The sequence below is a fragment of the Rhinolophus sinicus genome, linkage group LG09 (genome assembly GCF_036562045.2).
Source record: "Rhinolophus sinicus isolate RSC01 linkage group LG09, ASM3656204v1, whole genome shotgun sequence".
In the NCBI taxonomy this organism is placed as follows: Eukaryota; Metazoa; Chordata; class Mammalia; order Chiroptera; family Rhinolophidae; genus Rhinolophus; species Rhinolophus sinicus.
In genome coordinates this window covers 32,369,420-32,386,213 of record NC_133758.1, presented here as the reverse complement: position 1 = coordinate 32,386,213, position 16,794 = coordinate 32,369,420, and the positions used below count along the sequence as shown (strand labels likewise).

The window sequence follows — 16,794 nt, the reverse complement described above, 5'->3', positions numbered from 1 at the left end:
TTAATTTTTTTGAGGAAACTCCATACTATTTTCCATAGTGACTGTATAATTAACACTTCCACAAACAGTTCACAAAGGTTTTTCTCCACATCCTCACCAATACTTGTTATTTCTTGTATTTTTGATGATAGCCATTCTAATAGGTGTGAAGTGGCATCTCACTGTGTTCTGATTTCTTTTTCTTGATGATTAGTGATGTTGAGCATCTTCTCATGTACCTGTTAGGCCATCAGTATGTCTTCTTTGGGAAAATGTCTACTCATATCTGTTCATTTTTTAATTGGATGTTGTGTTTTTTGTTGTTTTGTTTTTTGTTTCTTTGTTTTTGCTATTGAGTTGTAAGAGTTCTTTATATATTTTGAATATTAACCCTTTATCAGATATATGATTTACAAATATTATCTCCCATTCAGTAGGTTGCCTATTCATTTTGTTAATGGTTTCCTTATCTCTGCAGAAGTTTTTTAGCTTTAAATGGTTCCACTTGATTTTTTGGGGAGAGGGACGTGGGGGGATTTTGTGCTTTTCCTTTGGGTGTCAAGTCCTAAAAATCATCACCCAGACTGTTGTCAAGGAGCTTATTGCCTATGTTTTCTTTTAGTTTTATTATTTCAGGTCTTACATTCAAGTCTTTCATCCATTTTGAGTTAATTTTTGTGTATGGTGTAAGACAGTGGTCTGGATTCATTCTTTTACATGTGGCTGCCCAATGTTCCGAGCACCATTTATTGAAGAGACTGTCCTTTCCCCATTGTATACTCTTGATTTCTTTGTGGTAAATTAATTAACGCTATATGTGTGGGTTTATTTCTGGGCTCTCTAGTCTGCTTCATCGATCTATGTGTCTGTTTTTATGCCAAATACCATACTCTTTTGATTACTATAGCTTTGTAACATAGTTTGAAATCAGGGAATATAATGCCTCCGGCTTTGTTTTTTCTTTCTCAAGAATTCTTTGGCTATTAAAGGTGTTTTGTGGTTCCATACAAATTTTAGAAGTTTTTGTTCTATTTCTATGAAAAATGCTACTGGAATTTTGAAAGAGATTGCATTAAATCTGTAGATTGTTTGGGTAGTATGGACAATTTTAACAATATTAATTCTTCAAATCTATGAGCATGGAAATTGTCTTCTTTTTCAAGATTGTTTTGAGATCCCTTGCAATTCCATATGAAAGTTAGGATAGGCTTTTCCATTTCTGCAAAAATAATCTTTAAGATTCTTGATAGAAATTGCAGTGAATCTGGAGATAGCTCTGGGCACTATTGACATCTTAACAATATTAGTCTTCTAATCCATGAACATGGGATGTCTTTCCATTTATTTAGGTCTTATTTTTTCAGCAAAACACTATAGATTTCGGTGTGTAAGTCTTGCACTTTCTTGATTAAATTTATTACTAAGTATTTTATTCTCTTTAATGTTACTGTAAATGGAATTGTTTTCTTAATTTCAGTTTTGAATTGTTCACTGCTAGTGCATAAAATACAACTGAGTTTTGCGCATTGAGCTTGTGTCCTGCAACTTGGCTAAATTTGTTTATTAGTTCTAACATTTTGTTTTGTGAATTCTTAGGATTTTCTCTATATAAGTCATGTTCTCTCAAATAGAGATAATATTACCTCTTCCTTTCCAATTTGCATGTTTTTCACTTATTTTTCTTGCCTAATTGGTATGACATCCTGAATACTGGCTTCCATTCTCAAGATTATTTTGTGCTATAAAGTGGAAGTCAGATCTGCAGCTATCATACCTAGGTTACTGGAAGTTTAGAAAGTGGCTAAGTGCAAAAGGGTGCTACTTCTGACTGAGTCAGTCCATTTCAAAGAACTTTCCTAAAAAACAAACAAACAACAACAACAACAAAAACATTCAATAATCCCTACCTACGTCTCATTAGAAATACCATAAGAAAAGGGAAATTGGGAAATGACTTTTAGCTTGACACATTTCCATCCAACTATATAAGCCAGAAAGATAATAGTAGAATTCTTGTCCACAGTGAGGAAGTAGGGAGTCTCCAGCAGTGTTAATACTCAAATAATATAAATTGTTAGAGATACTCTGAAGAGCAACTTGAATTTATCTAATAAATTTGAAAATGTGTATAACCAATGTCCAATAAATACCCCACTAGATATATATACAAGAAAAATTCACAGGCACATAGAGAGAAACATGATCATGGCACCTTATTGTTTATAGTAAAATCAGCATTTTTTGTTGCCAAATATTAGAGACATCCCAGATAATCATAACAAGAGAAAATGTTAAATAATAAATTGTGAAATATCTACTTGATGAAGCATGGCAAGTAAAATGAATGAACTAAATCTATATGTATCAACAGTAGCTTGATCTCTAAAACAACATCAGATTAAAAAATAATTTGCAGAAAGTTCCATGTTTGATACTATCTGAATTAAAAAATACTATGTACTGTGCATAAATACATATATATGTATAAAAATATACAAATTTTGTCTAGAAACAATTTCATAGTAAGGTTGTCTTTGGAGAATAAGGAAGGAAAACAGAACTGTTGAGGGGAATACAGGAGATATTTGACTTATCCACTTTAAAATTATCAAAAGCAAATATAATACAAAGTAAAAATTGTTCATTTAGTGGAAGGTGTAAATAATTCAGTTTTCTATAATACAATCCCACAAATAGGACAGTTACATGTTAATTAATCATTAAAAATATATTCTACTTGCATTCTCCCTCAGTCAATTTACAACTTCAAAAATTACATTGTTTTAAATCTCCAATATTTTATTAGTATGTTGACTAAATATTATTATTAATACCCCTGAGTACAAAAGTAAGGGAAGACAACACAGTTCAAATGAATACCAATCAACTGTATTGTGTATAGTGTAATAATTCCTTTGGGAAATAAATAGGTCAATTTTCAATGAACATAAAACCTTTAAAGATACATTAATTTCTTATAGTTGAAATATCTTTGTGTAACTAACAATCTATAAAATGCATATCCATTCATTTACTTATTTACCTCATTTTTTTTTATATAATATTCCTTCTGAGCTTCAAGTTCCTGGATCAACTTTGAATTTAGTAGAGGACAATGTTCGTTCATGTAGTCAATGTCTGCCTGAACCTTTGCATTAGCTTCGTCCAATTTTGCCTTTTGTTCCTCAAAATATTTAAGTTGATGAACTTTGTCTTCAAGATGCCATCGTAATTCTATAATATCTCTCAAGTAGGCCTCATGTTCTAGATATACAATCATAAGACAAGAAAATCTGATTTTGAAACAAAAGTTCTACAGCAAATCTTTGATAATAGAAAAATGTGAAATATTTTATTTCAGATGTTACTTATCTGAGAATCTTACTAAACCTAAAATGTTATTTTATTATGGTATTATAAAATATATTGCCTTCTGCATTCATCATTGAAGGGATTAAAATATATGTTTTATAAGTTAATTGTTTTAGTACAAATTATGTTTTTTTACAACCAATGTACATTCTGGATTATATATAACCATTCTAACTTTGTTTTAAAGTCAGTCATTATATTCTTAAGTATTACCATTATTAACTCAATGATGGTCTTCTATTAGATATTTATTACACCTTCTAATTTTATACTCCATATTTTTAAATATTTTATTTATATTTTCCTCCTCTTGTGTAGCAGAGATGCATTCCACATAATTTCTTTAAATTTTACAGCTATTACTTTTCTTGTCTTTTTTCTAATAAACCATTTAACCAACTAATGAGTTATTAATTTTAAGTAATATATTTTTCATTTCCAGTAAGTCTTTTTAATTTCCATTTTTCCTTTGTTTTACAAATAATCTCAGTTCTTATTTTTATTTTCAAACTTTTTATTTCTTGAAACGTATTAAATATATTTGTTTTATAATCTCATGTGTAATCCAATATCTGAAAATATTCCTGTAAGTAAGATTCTATTGTCTGTTTCTACTGATCCACACTCACGTGTTTTTTGATATTTGATACTAAGCAACTCCTTATCTTGGAATTTTATCTGAGATAAAATATATTCCTTTGGCTAGAAAAAGATCTACTCTTACCTGAGCTTAGAGTGCTTTTTGGATAATTTTTACAGTTAACTCTTTAGTAAAGGGTGAAAAAGAGCATAGACTGTCTGGATTAAATTCATTCCCAGTCTAGGCTCGGGGCCCTTTCCTGCTTCTTGAGTTCTAGTCCAGAAGGAAGTGAACGAATGGAGAGTTCAAACTGTGAGCTTAGTATTGTTTTAAAAGGAGAAAACAGCCACTAGACCTATATACAACTTATTAAAATTAAAATAACATAATTGAGGAACCATTGGATAACTGTACTTCGTCAGGCACAATAAAAATAAAATTAAAACTCAAATAATCAAGAAAATTTTACAGAAAAATTTAAAAATTCTAATATTTTCTTGCAACTCCCTGAAATGTGTACAGCCTATTTTGGAGACTACAGTTGTAGATGATTTATAATGTTATAACAAAGGTGTATGTATGGGTTTCATTTGACACATTAACTTGAATTAATGACTGTTATCCCAAAGTAATAATAATAACACTCTTTTTTCTCTCAATGGTGTCTTGGATTAAATGATAGATTATATGAACACCTTAATATAACCCATTTATAAAACATGTAACTTGTGAATTAAAATTTTTACCCTATGAGAGCATAAACAACTTCCAGCCTCAGGCAGAATCATGCAGTCAGGCATTTTTGATATGTAGGTACGGTGTTTGGAAAATAAAAGATCTAATGCCTTTAGACTGTTTAATACTTTACCACAGGTTTCTCACTCTGTACTCTAAAAATCAAATTTCCTTTGTAAACATTTGCTACCTGCATGACTCTTGGAAACATCCTAAGTTTTATTGCCTGCTAGAAGTTACCACTAAAATTGACTACTGAATTCTCAAAAGCAGAGAATTCAGTAGTCAATGTAGTTCCCAAAATATCACTTAGATCTCTTTCATTTTCCTATATTTAAAGATGTGGCCAATAACACAAACTGATAAATCACTTTAAATTTCTAAATTTCTAGTATGCTGTAGTCATTACATACCGTATGTGCCAAACGTTCACATGCACTTTGGTACCATAAATCCTATGGAATTTCCAACAAACACAAATGACAGCAGGTCCAGGTTTGCTCAATGCATTCCTTCCAACTATCGTGTTTCCCCAAAAATAATACCTAACTAGGCCATCAGCTCTAATGCGTCTTTTGGAGCAAAAATTAATATAAGACCCGGTCTTATTTTAATATAAGATCGGGTTTATAATATAATATGATATGATATGATATATGATACTGAGTCTTATATTAATTTTTGCTCCAAAGATTCATTAGAGCTTATGGTCCAGCTAGGTGTTATTTTCAGGGAAACACGGTAAGCATTCTCATCAATGGCATCTACCAAAAGTGCACTGGTTTGGATGCAAAATAATATGGTCATTAAACAGAGGTGAATTTTTATTCAAAGCTGCAATTGATTACCCATGGCTCTCTAACAAAGTAAACAGCAGCATGAAAAAATCCTTAATATCACCTTTTTGCACAGCTAACGGGATTTCTTGAAGTCTCCAGATTGACCAACTATCAATTTTCACGTTTATCTGTTTCCTTCTTGATTTTTGTTGTTTTAAAGCTTCTTCAGCTTCTGCACGGTCAGTTTCTAGACTTTTAATGAGATGAATGGCCTCTGATAGCAATGTCTCTAATTCCTGCTTTAATTCTGGACACTTTTCATCTTAAAATAAGAATATGCATTCACATTTGTTAATGAATCAGCCAATAAACTGGGTTGGGGGGACATGAGTACTAGTTATATCACTGTTTTTAATATTTATACATTTAATAAAAGAATTTTAGAAAAACAAATTAGCCTTTTAAAGACCATTTTATTATAATACAATCATAACATTGATTATAACCTTTCAAAGACAGATTTTTAAATGAACATTTTATAAAATAGAATAGATAAATTTCAACCAATATCTTCCAGCAAAATATATTATCTAAAGGAAAAATATGTTCTATTCACAAGCTATGTTTTTAAATTATGTTTGTTTCCTCTCATTCTATGAGAAAAGTAAATCATAATTATTACATCAGATAAATACTGAAAACCCTCAGATGGTTCCTAGAAACAAGACACTTAATATTCTTTATGTTATCAGATAATAATATCCCAGTTGGCCTTGACAAAAATTCATTGTAGTTTCCATATTCTATTTATTCATTTATAATACAAATTAACTCTTTAACGAGAGATATTTGTTATTTTTGGTTCACAGCTCTGGAATGATATGGTTTAATGTTAATGAAATGATTAACATGGGTATTCATTCATTTACTTATGCAAGAAATGGGTAGAGAACCTGTTCTGTCCTAGGAAATACGCTCTCTCCCTGGAAATACATCAGTTAGGAAGATGCATATGGGTCCCACTCTGGTGACATTTATGCTTTTAAAAAGTGATTTTTGCCAAAATGTGACATAACAAGAAGACATAAGCAAACACAGTCTCAAAAAAGGCCAAGCCCCCAAAGCACTGAGGCTGAAGAACAATAGTAGAATTGGATCAAGAAGAAAGGCAACTAAAAGATCTTTATTTTCTTTCGTTTTCCTCTTGGATGATAAAAACAATAATCTTCTACTACAGGGTAGTATTACATAATGGTTATAAGTGTAAGCTCAGCAGTCACACAGTGTCTACTTCTAACCTACAGGCTTGACAAAGAAATTCAGCATTCTCCCTGAAAGGAATTCTTGAGAAACGGGTTTCTCTATTGTAATGCATAAAATTATATTTTTCCAGACTGATCCTTTATTTGGTCTCTATTCATTTGGTCTCTTCTACTTTTTTCAAATTCTACCACATCCTGGAAACTTTATATTCTTGTCTTTTTTTATGACAATATACTTGTACACATTGAACACTGGATTCTCCAGCCAACTTATGATCCATTCAGTTTCTATAACAAGATTTCAGTCTGAAACACGTGATGAAATTAATACCACTTAAATTAAAACACTTCTGATTGGTTATATGTGGGTCCACAGGTGTGTATTACTTTTGTACGAGATGTCTTTTGTACTGTTTTGACCATAGTACTCTAAAATAAATACTGTGTATATAATTTGCGGGTTGGGGGGAGGCCTCCAATTCATTGTATTCAACAACTCTCTCAATTTTTTCTAGAATACTATATCAATTAATTTCATACTGAATAAGTGAGCAACCACCTGGAATATTTTTCGCACAAACATTTACAATAAATCTTCATCCTGATATTGTCTTGTGTTTTAGAGTTAAGTATACATGTTTATAATAAACATAACAGTAGTTAACTGCTATTGTGACTGTCAATATGTTTTTCTCCCAGCAGTTATTATTTCAAAAATTAAGAAGTAATGAATGAGGTTTTCATCTTCATTGTAGACACAAATAGTGAAAAGAGTAAAAAACAGAGCCTCACTCTGAAGGACAGCTTTGAATAATAAAATATTCCTACTTTTAAAAAATCCTGAGTCTATTAGTTACCTTTCGCTAAAGGAAGGTGTTGAACAAATTTTTGTAGTAAGGGGTGGGGGAGGTGTTTGATATAATATCAAGACTGACAACATATAAGTTAAGTACACGTACAGATTCCTGATTTCAGAGTGCAGAAAACGACAAGCAATAACAAAACAGAACAAGATATACTTGTTTGGATAGAATATGGTGATGAATCTAAGGTTTGCACCCGAATGTGCTGATCTGCCTTGCTTACCAGGCCAGTGTTCTTACAGATGTGTGCTACAGGACAAGGGGGACCAAACAGGGTGCGTGGAAAATCAACAAATAGTAGTATCAGAGAAACAAGCAAAGGCTATGGCCATCCTATTGTACAAGCATCCTGTGGTTTGAAAATAACGGTTCAACAATGTGAGATCTTAAATTGCTGTTTTCAATATCACTGATGGTGATTGAGAATCAATGTGGAGACGAATAAAGTCAATTTTATATTTAAAATGTAAAAAATAATATATTCAAATACATTGAAGAATTTTAACGCAAATTTTATTCCAGTATATAAATTATTTTACATTTGTAAATTGTGACAAGAATATTAATCTTAATTTATATAGAGAGTAGAGCTGCAATGTCCATTATGGTAGCCATGAACCACATTTGACTATTTATATTTAAATGTAAGTTAAAGTTAGACTTAAATATTAAATTCCTCAGTCTCACTGGCCACAATTCAAGTGTTCGTCAATTGTATGTGGCTGATAGCTATTCTATTGGACACTACAGATATAAAACACTTTGCTTGTCACAGAAAGTTCTACTTCACAATACTGAATTAGTTTCTTGAGAGGTAGGCAGGGATCATTATATACTCAGGACCCAGACAAGTATATGGTACATAATAGTCATTAACAAATATTTGTTGAATACATATTTAATCAAATGATATAAAAGGCTCTTTCCTCTATTAGACACTCATAAGAATTATAAAAGTTAAACATAATTATTGTAAAAATTAGAAATATATTAAATGAAAAGTCAATGAGCTTTTAAATATAATTACACTTATCTAAGTATGAAGTACAACTTTACCTCTCTCTTCTTCGGGTTTGATCTCTTTCGGTGGTGTAGCAATACTCCAATCTTCTTTCAGGTCTTTTGTAGAAGTTCTGCTCCTATATAATGGCAAAGAAGCCACCAATGACTATAGGAGGGCTGTACTTTAAGTTAGTAAAACACAAATTTTAGGTGATGGTCTTACACTGAATTTTAAATGTTTGTGGTGAAACTTACTATACATGCTAATTCTACTGTACTGAAGAGTAATACACCAACATTCTAATAGATAATGGGCTTTACAGTTCATGGTAAATTAATAGCAATTTTAAATTTGTTACAAATAATCTGAAAAATTTTGAGGGGATATTAATTTTTTTAATGAAACTGGTCCTTCCTAGAGAGTGTTGCTGTCAGAAAAAGGAAATTTGAAAAATTCAAATGAGCTATTTCTTTAATTTCAGTTTAGCAATTTCTGGGGAATCAATATAAATTACAAAAAGCAGAAATACAATTTCAGATTTGAAGTTAATAAGGTTTTAGAAATATGTCCAAAATGTTATTTCTTTTCTAAAGAATCTTTTAGCTAAAGTTCTATATGTTGAATAACAAAATATATCTCATCAGTATTTTTCCTGTCCAGTTATTGAATCCTAGACTAGGTTGCATTGTATTTAAACAGACGTATTTTTTTTCTCTAATAAAAGTTATAAGAAAATCAGCAACAACAATAAAGCAGGGAGTTTAATATTTATTGAATTATGCTTTTTCTTATTAAAGGATTACAAATCAAAGAAAGCTACTTACAATAATCATGAAATTAAAAAATAATTCACATTAATTCACTCTTTTCAGATATAACATAGAATATAACATTCTGGTGCTATTTCAATTTTTATAAAATTAGAGTCATAAAATTTTGCATGCTTTAGTTACATGAAATTGTTTCCTATATCTCTGACTACTATTTACTACTTCTGATGGCTGCATGTTATTTGTCTCATTGTTATTTGACAATTTATTTAGAAAAACCTGTCTATTCTGAGGTTAGGGATATATTCATTATATTTTCTTCTTTCATTTTTAATTTCATTTAAATATTTCTGTTGACTAAAATAACACATTTTTTCTTATTTGTTTTTAAAAATCGAAAACTAATTATCCCAGCATCTATTATTAAATAATGCTCTCCCCACTGTCTTGTGATACCAATTACATGACACAATATGTTATTATACATAATTGGACCTATTTTTGTGTATTATATTCCAAAATTCAGTTAATTTTTAGTCCAGCAAAATTTTGTTTTAACACACACACACACACACACACACACACACACACACACACACACTTCATTGAGGTAAAAGTCACAAAACATATAATTAACCATTTGGAAGTGTAAACTTGAATGGCATTTGGTACATTCAATGTTGTGCAATCATTACCCTGTCTAGTTCTAAAACATTTTCATCACCTCTTTTTATTAAGCAATCTCACCCCTTTCCCTCTCCCACTAGCCCCTGGCAACAAACTGCTTCCCATCTCCATAGATTTACCTATTATGGATATTTCATATAAATGGAATCATACAATCGGTGACCTCTTGTGTCTGGCTTCTTTTACTTAGACTAATGGTTTAGAAGTTCATCCATGTTCTAGCATGTATCAGAACTTCATTACTTTTTATGGTTGAATAATATTCCATTGTATAGATATACCACCCTTTATTTATCTAATATTCTATGGAAGGATTTGAGGTTGTTTCTACCATTTTGCTATTGTGAATATGATAGAACATCTGTATAAAAGTTTCTGTTTCAACACCTGTTTGAAACCTTTTGTTTATATATCTCACTCAGAGTGGAATGCTGTGTCATATGGTAATTCCATGTTTAACTTTCTGGGAGGGAACCATCAAAGAGTTTTTTCACAGTGGCTGAGTCATTTTACATTCCCACCAGCCACGTATGTGGGTTCCAATGTTGAATTAAAGTGGCAAAAGTGGGCATTGTTATCTTGTTTCTTATCTGAAGTTGAAAACTTTCAATCTTCACCATTAACTATAAGTCAAAGGTTTTTCATAAATGTCCTTTATGTTTTGAAAGTTCCCTTCCAATCCTAGTTTTTTGAGTGTTTTCAACATAACAAGGTGTTGGAATTTGCCACCTCCTTCAGACATCAATTCACATAGGTTTCCCCCCCTCATTTTTTTACTGTGATGTATTATGTTGATTTTGTTTTTATATTTTAAACTGCCATTCCATTTCTAGGATAAATCTCACTTAGTCACGATATATAATTCCATTAATATGTTTCTGCATTCAGGTTTTTAGCATTTTTTGAGCATTTCTGTATCTATAATCAAAAGGCATTCGTCTATAGTACCTTTTCCGAAGTGAAGTCTTTATGTAACATTAGTATCAGGGTAATGCTGGCCTCACAGAATGAGTTAGGAAGTGTTCCCATCCCTTCTATTTTTTTTAAAGAGCTTGAGAAGCACTGTTATTAATTCTTCTTTCAATGTTCGGTAGAATTCACCAGTGAAGCCATCTGGTACTGGACTTTTCTTTGTTGGGAGATTTTTGATTACTGATTCAATCTCTTTACTTATTAGATCTTTTAAGTAGATTTTCTACTTCTTCCTGAGTCAGTTTTGATAGTTCATGTGTTTCCAGGAATTTGTCTATTTTATCTTGGTTATCTAATTTGTTGTTCACAGTACTATCAATTGTTCATAGTATTATAAGTATGTTTATTTCTGTAAGGTATGCAGTAATGTCCTAATTTTTATGATTTTAGTAATTCAAGTCTTCTCTTTTTTTCTTGGTCATTCTAGCTAAAGGTTTGATTTTTTTTGAAAGAAACAACTTGTTTTCATTGATATGAATTTTTTACTCTCTATTTCATTTATCTCTGCTCTAATCTTTACTATTTCCTTTCTTTTGCTAGCTTTAGAACACTTATTCTTTTCCAGTTCTGTAAAGTATAGATTTAGGTTACTAGATTTTGGTTCTTCTTTTTTAATGTAAGATTTATGGCTATAAATTTCCCTCTGAGCACTGTTTTGCTGAATCATATAAGTTCTGGTACATTGTGTTTTCATTTTTCATTAATCTCAAAGCATTTTCAGTTTCTCCTATGATTACAGCTTTTACTCATTAGGATTTTTAATGTGTTAATTTCCACGTATATATACATTTTCTAGGTTTCTTTCTGTGATTAATTTATAGTTTCATTATATTGGGATACATAAGATACTTTGTATGGTTTCAATCTTTTTTACTTTAAAGGAGATTTTTGTGTGTGTGTGACTAGTCTGAATAATGTTCAATGTGAACGTAAAAAGAATGTGTTTTCTACTATTGTTGAGTGGAGTGTACTACATGTCAGTTAGATCTAGATGGTTCTAATGTTGGTCAAGTTTATTTCCTTACTGATTTTCCTTTTAGTTCTTTTATCCATTAATGAAAGTGGGGGTATTGAATTCTTAAACTCTTATTAGAAAACTGTCAGTTTGTCTCTTCAATTCTGTCAGTTTCTACTTCATGTATTTTGAGGTTATGTTTTTAGGTATGTGTATGTTTATAATTTTTATATCTTCTAGATGGAGCGACCCTTTTATCAAGATATCAAGCATTTTTTTGTCTCTTGTAATATGTTATGATTTATAGTCTGTTTCGTGTGATATTAGTATAGCTACTCCAGCTCTGTTTTGGTTACTATTTTCATGGGATATATTTTTCATCCTCTCACTTTCAACCTACTTATATCATTGGATCTCAAGTGAATCTCTTATAGATAGCATAGAGTCGGCTCATTTGTTTTCATCCATTTTACTACTCTCTACTTTTTAATAGGAGAGTTTAATCCATTTTCATGAAAAGTGATTATTGATAAAAAAGGACTTACTTCTGCAATTTTATTTGTTTTCTATACTGCTTATATCTTTTTCATTCTCTAATTTCTCCATAACTGCCTTCATTTGTGGTTAGTTTTATTTTTTTTTTTCCTTCCCAAGTATTGTTTTAGTTTCCTTTTTATTGGATTTCTGGGGGTGTTGTTTGTTTTTAGAATTTTTCTAAATAATTGGTTTCCTGGAGATTATAATTAACATCTTCACTTCATGAAAATTAAGTTTGAATTAAAATTACACATTTATACATTGTATTGCCATTAATATTATTCATAATTATGGTTCTAGCCATTTATATTTTTAATTATGTAGGAAAATAAGAGACACAAAATAATAATGCAATTATACTGACTTTTATATTTACCTTTATAGCTACCTTTACTATTGTTTCTTATTTCTTTATATGGCTTCAAGTTACTGTCTAGTGTCCTTTCATTTCCACCTAAAGGACTCCCTTTAGGATACCTAATAGAATAGGTCTTTTAGTTTTTGTTTATCTGGGAATATCTTATTTTCTCTTTTATTTTTGAAGAATACTTTTGTAGGATTCAGAATTCTTTGACAGTTATTTTTTTCTTCCAGCAATTTAAATATGTCATTTTACTGCCTTCCGTCCTCCATAATTTCTGATGAGAAAATGACTGTTGATTTCATTGAAGGTCCCTTGTGCATGATGAGTCACTTCTCTCTTGCTTGCAAAATAATCAGGTATATCCTGATTTTCAAAAGTTCACATTACGTCACTTTGCTTTTACAAGAGACCTATAGTAGTACCTGTTTTCACTAAAAGAAATCCAAAGGGGATTTTTGCTTTTAAGAAAAAAGGCAAAAACAAAAGTAACGTTCAGCGTTTGTTTTGCAGCAAGTGTTATAGAGGCAGCAAACACCCCAAGCAGTGAGAGTGGCCCCGCCAAGTTCCTTCCTGGGAACTACATTCAGCACCTCAGCATCAAGCCCCATAGCTTTGAACTGTGTCTGTGAGATCTGTGCTTTATCTCAATTTATTTTATGCATCTATTAGCAAGATGTGGCCTAAGAGAGCTTGTAAGAGTGTTATGCTTAGCATAAAACTAGACATAATTAAGCATATTTAGTATTATTTTGGGGGGTCTGGGAATACTCAAAAATTTTTCCATATATATTAATGGTAATTGCTTCTTCGCCTTACACCATTTCAGTTTACAAAACGTTTCACAGGAATGCAGTACTTTTGGATAGTGGGGGAAACCTGTACTGTCTTTGTCCCAGGCTTTCAACAATTTGATTAAAATGTGTCTTAGTCACGATCTCTTGGGTTTATCCTGCTTGGAGTTCATTGAGTTAGGTAGAAGTATAGATTCTTATCTTTCATCAAATTTGAGGAGTTTTCAGCCAATGTTTTTTCAAGTATTCCTTTTCCCCCTTTTTCTCTCCCCTGTCACTCTTGGACTCCCATTATGGGTATATTTGTATTCATGGTGGTGTCCCTAGGGTCTATTAGGCTCTGTTCATTTTTCTTCATTCTTTTGTCTTTCTGCTCCCACGCTGAATAAACTCAATTGACCTATCTTCAAATTCAAGGATTCTTTCCTCTGCTTGCTCAAAGCTATTGATGAATATCTCTAATTTTTCATTTCAATTATTGTACTTTTCAGCTCCAAAATATCTATCTCATTCTTCTTTATATTTTCTATCTCTTTATTTCTTTTATGTTCTATCTTTCTTTTTTCTTTGTTAATGAGATAAACTTTCATTTTTTTCTTTGCTTGCCTCACAATTTTTGTAGAAAACTGGACACTTTGAATATTTGAATGTGAAATGGAAATAAGGTTACCTTCTATCTTTTGGGTTTATTGTTGCTGTTTGTTGTGGGTGGTTGTTATTAATACTTAATCTGTTTAATGATTCTTCTAAACACTTTTTGTAATATCTGTATTCCTTGTCATGTGTGTTCACTAAAGTAAATGTTTCATTAGCTTATTGGTGTGTTTGTGTTTTGTCCAAGTTACCTTAAATACCTGGAGCCAAAACAAAGGAAAAAGGAAAAATAAATACCTTTTCTCGCCTGTGTAGATCCTAAAGGTCAGCCACAGGTAAAAGATTAGGGTCTTCTCGGGTCTTTCCTGAGCACGTATCCAGCATTGGTTATATGTGTGTACTTCTTGATTCTCTGATTTTTTATGAGCCTTCAAAAGCCTTATTCCCTCATGTTTCTCTTTTCGCTGCCTCTTCTTTCCTAGGCATTTTGGTCTGTCAAATGCTTGTCACGACTGTTATTGATAGCTTCATACTGTGGTGGCAAGTATATGTGTGTAAATGCTTTCAACAAACACTCCCTGGAAGTGGCTCCAGCTCTGTGATTGCTCCAAGGCAAAACAAAGGTGAAACAAAGACAAGCCTTTGTGCAAGTCCTTCAGAGAGTCATCAGACCAGTCAGAACACTGAGCCACAATTGTGTGAAAATAAGGTCCATATTGTTCCCTCTGGCACTAGCAATCTGCACCACAAGTGCAGGCTGCTCTTTTCATGGCCTCCACCGATCTGGGGGCTAGAGGATGGCAAGTAGGCAATTTAAAATGCCATAGTGCTCTCTTAATGCAGTGCAGCAGACTCTTCATTTACTTTTCCCAAGATTGTTGTAAGTTTTTGACTAGATTCCAGATTACATTAAAAGTTGATTCTGACCAATTTTTGCTAAGTTTATAGCTGTTTTGTGGTGGGACAGAGCCCTGGAGATCCCTATTCTGCTATTTTCAGTGATATCCTAATTCTTACATCTTTAAAATTACATTTTAATATATAATATGAAAAAGTCTGCTTTCAATTTCCTGTTCTTTTTGAAATAAAACTCATGTACAGCAGATTAATCATCAAAGTTTGAATATTAAAAATATAAAAGCATAAAAAGTTCTTACCATTCTTCAAATGAAGTTTCAAACTGTCAAAATAAAAGATTTCAGTAAAAATCAAATTTTAAACATCTCAGAAAAGAATAGTAAACTTATATTTGAACTCACTGATAAAATTGTAAATACTCCACTTCACATACCTCATTATATTTTTGTCATATTATACTCTGTTCTTTCCAAAATAGGTATATCTTCTATCACCTAGTCCTATACTTTTATTATTACTCCCACTTAATTGTTCTCACATTTCATCTGTGTTTCTAAATCTTACCCTTTCATCAAGGACCAGTTCAAATGCCACTTACTACCAAATGACTTCCCACACTATCAGAGTGCATGATGCCATTGAATTTTAATATATGGCAAAAGAATGGAAAACACATAACACATGTGAGTTCATAAACATCTAGTTTTCTATAGTATGACTCCTCTTCTGAACTATAATTTCCTTGGCAGGGGTCATGTTCTACAGATATAGTCCAAAAGAACTTTGGGCTGTAAGAGGCATACATTACCAAAAATACAAGGAATATATAGTCAGAACGCTAAGGGTTTCATAGATAATCTCCAATTCAAGATGCTAGATTGGGCACACATCATTACTTCTCTCAATTCCATATCATACCAAAATTTCTGAAGGAAAATATACATGTATGTCAATAAAATCACTGGAACATATATTTTAGAAGAATACCCAGAAACAGAGAGTAATCTGATGACACTAAGAGTGAAAATAGAGCAAAGAAAAGTATAAGTCAGAAGAGACAAGTGGAGAACATTTCAGGGGAGGTAAATGAGCCCATATGGAATTTCCAATATGTGAGAATAAGTAGGCAATAAAGTAAATAATAGAAGGGCTGCCAGTGGTGAGATAGGCCAATATTATTGCTTTCCACCACAAGAATCCAAAAGACATGGCTGAGAAGTTGCCTCCTAGTCATTGCTATGAGAACTTTCTAACCACACTGGAACTCTGGCTAAGATAGAGAGGCTATCTAAGAATGGAAATTGTGGTTCTAGAGAGAAACAAAAAGAGCAGAATCTCACATAGACACCAAACAGGTGGGTGAGGAAAAACAAAGGCAGATTCATCAAGGAGAGAAAATATTCTAAGGTGTTACAAATTCAAATGTAAGCTTATTTAGGCAAAAGTAGAGGCCCTCAACTCCATTATAATCTTATGGGACCACGATCCTATTTGCAGCCTATCATTGACTGAACTGTTATGTGACTGTATGCTAGAGAACCAATAATTTAACATCAAGTTTTCATCAATTTGCCCATCTTCCCCATTACTCCTATTTAGTCCTCTCCACCAAACAGGTTTTGGTATTTGCTATATTGCTGGAATTTTCTTGTGCTGATAGTATAATAGATTCAATGGAATCTAAAACAAACAA

General features: G+C 31.7%; 1 protein-coding gene across 1 annotated transcript in view; it reads right to left on the bottom strand.

Annotated features, from left to right (window-relative positions):
* The window catches only part of CCDC178 (coiled-coil domain containing 178), a 327,539-nt gene that overhangs the window by 288,320 nt on the left and 22,425 nt on the right, over window positions 1-16,794 (bottom strand). Inside the window, exons 5-8 of the mRNA XM_074339729.1 lie at window positions 15,401-15,423; window positions 8,627-8,709; window positions 5,567-5,767; window positions 3,023-3,243 (exon numbers count right to left, since the gene is read on the bottom strand). Of these exons, the coding sequence (XP_074195830.1) occupies window positions 3,023-3,243; window positions 5,567-5,767; window positions 8,627-8,709; window positions 15,401-15,423 (528 nt within the window). The remainder of the gene's footprint in view (window positions 1-3,022; window positions 3,244-5,566; window positions 5,768-8,626; window positions 8,710-15,400; window positions 15,424-16,794) is intronic.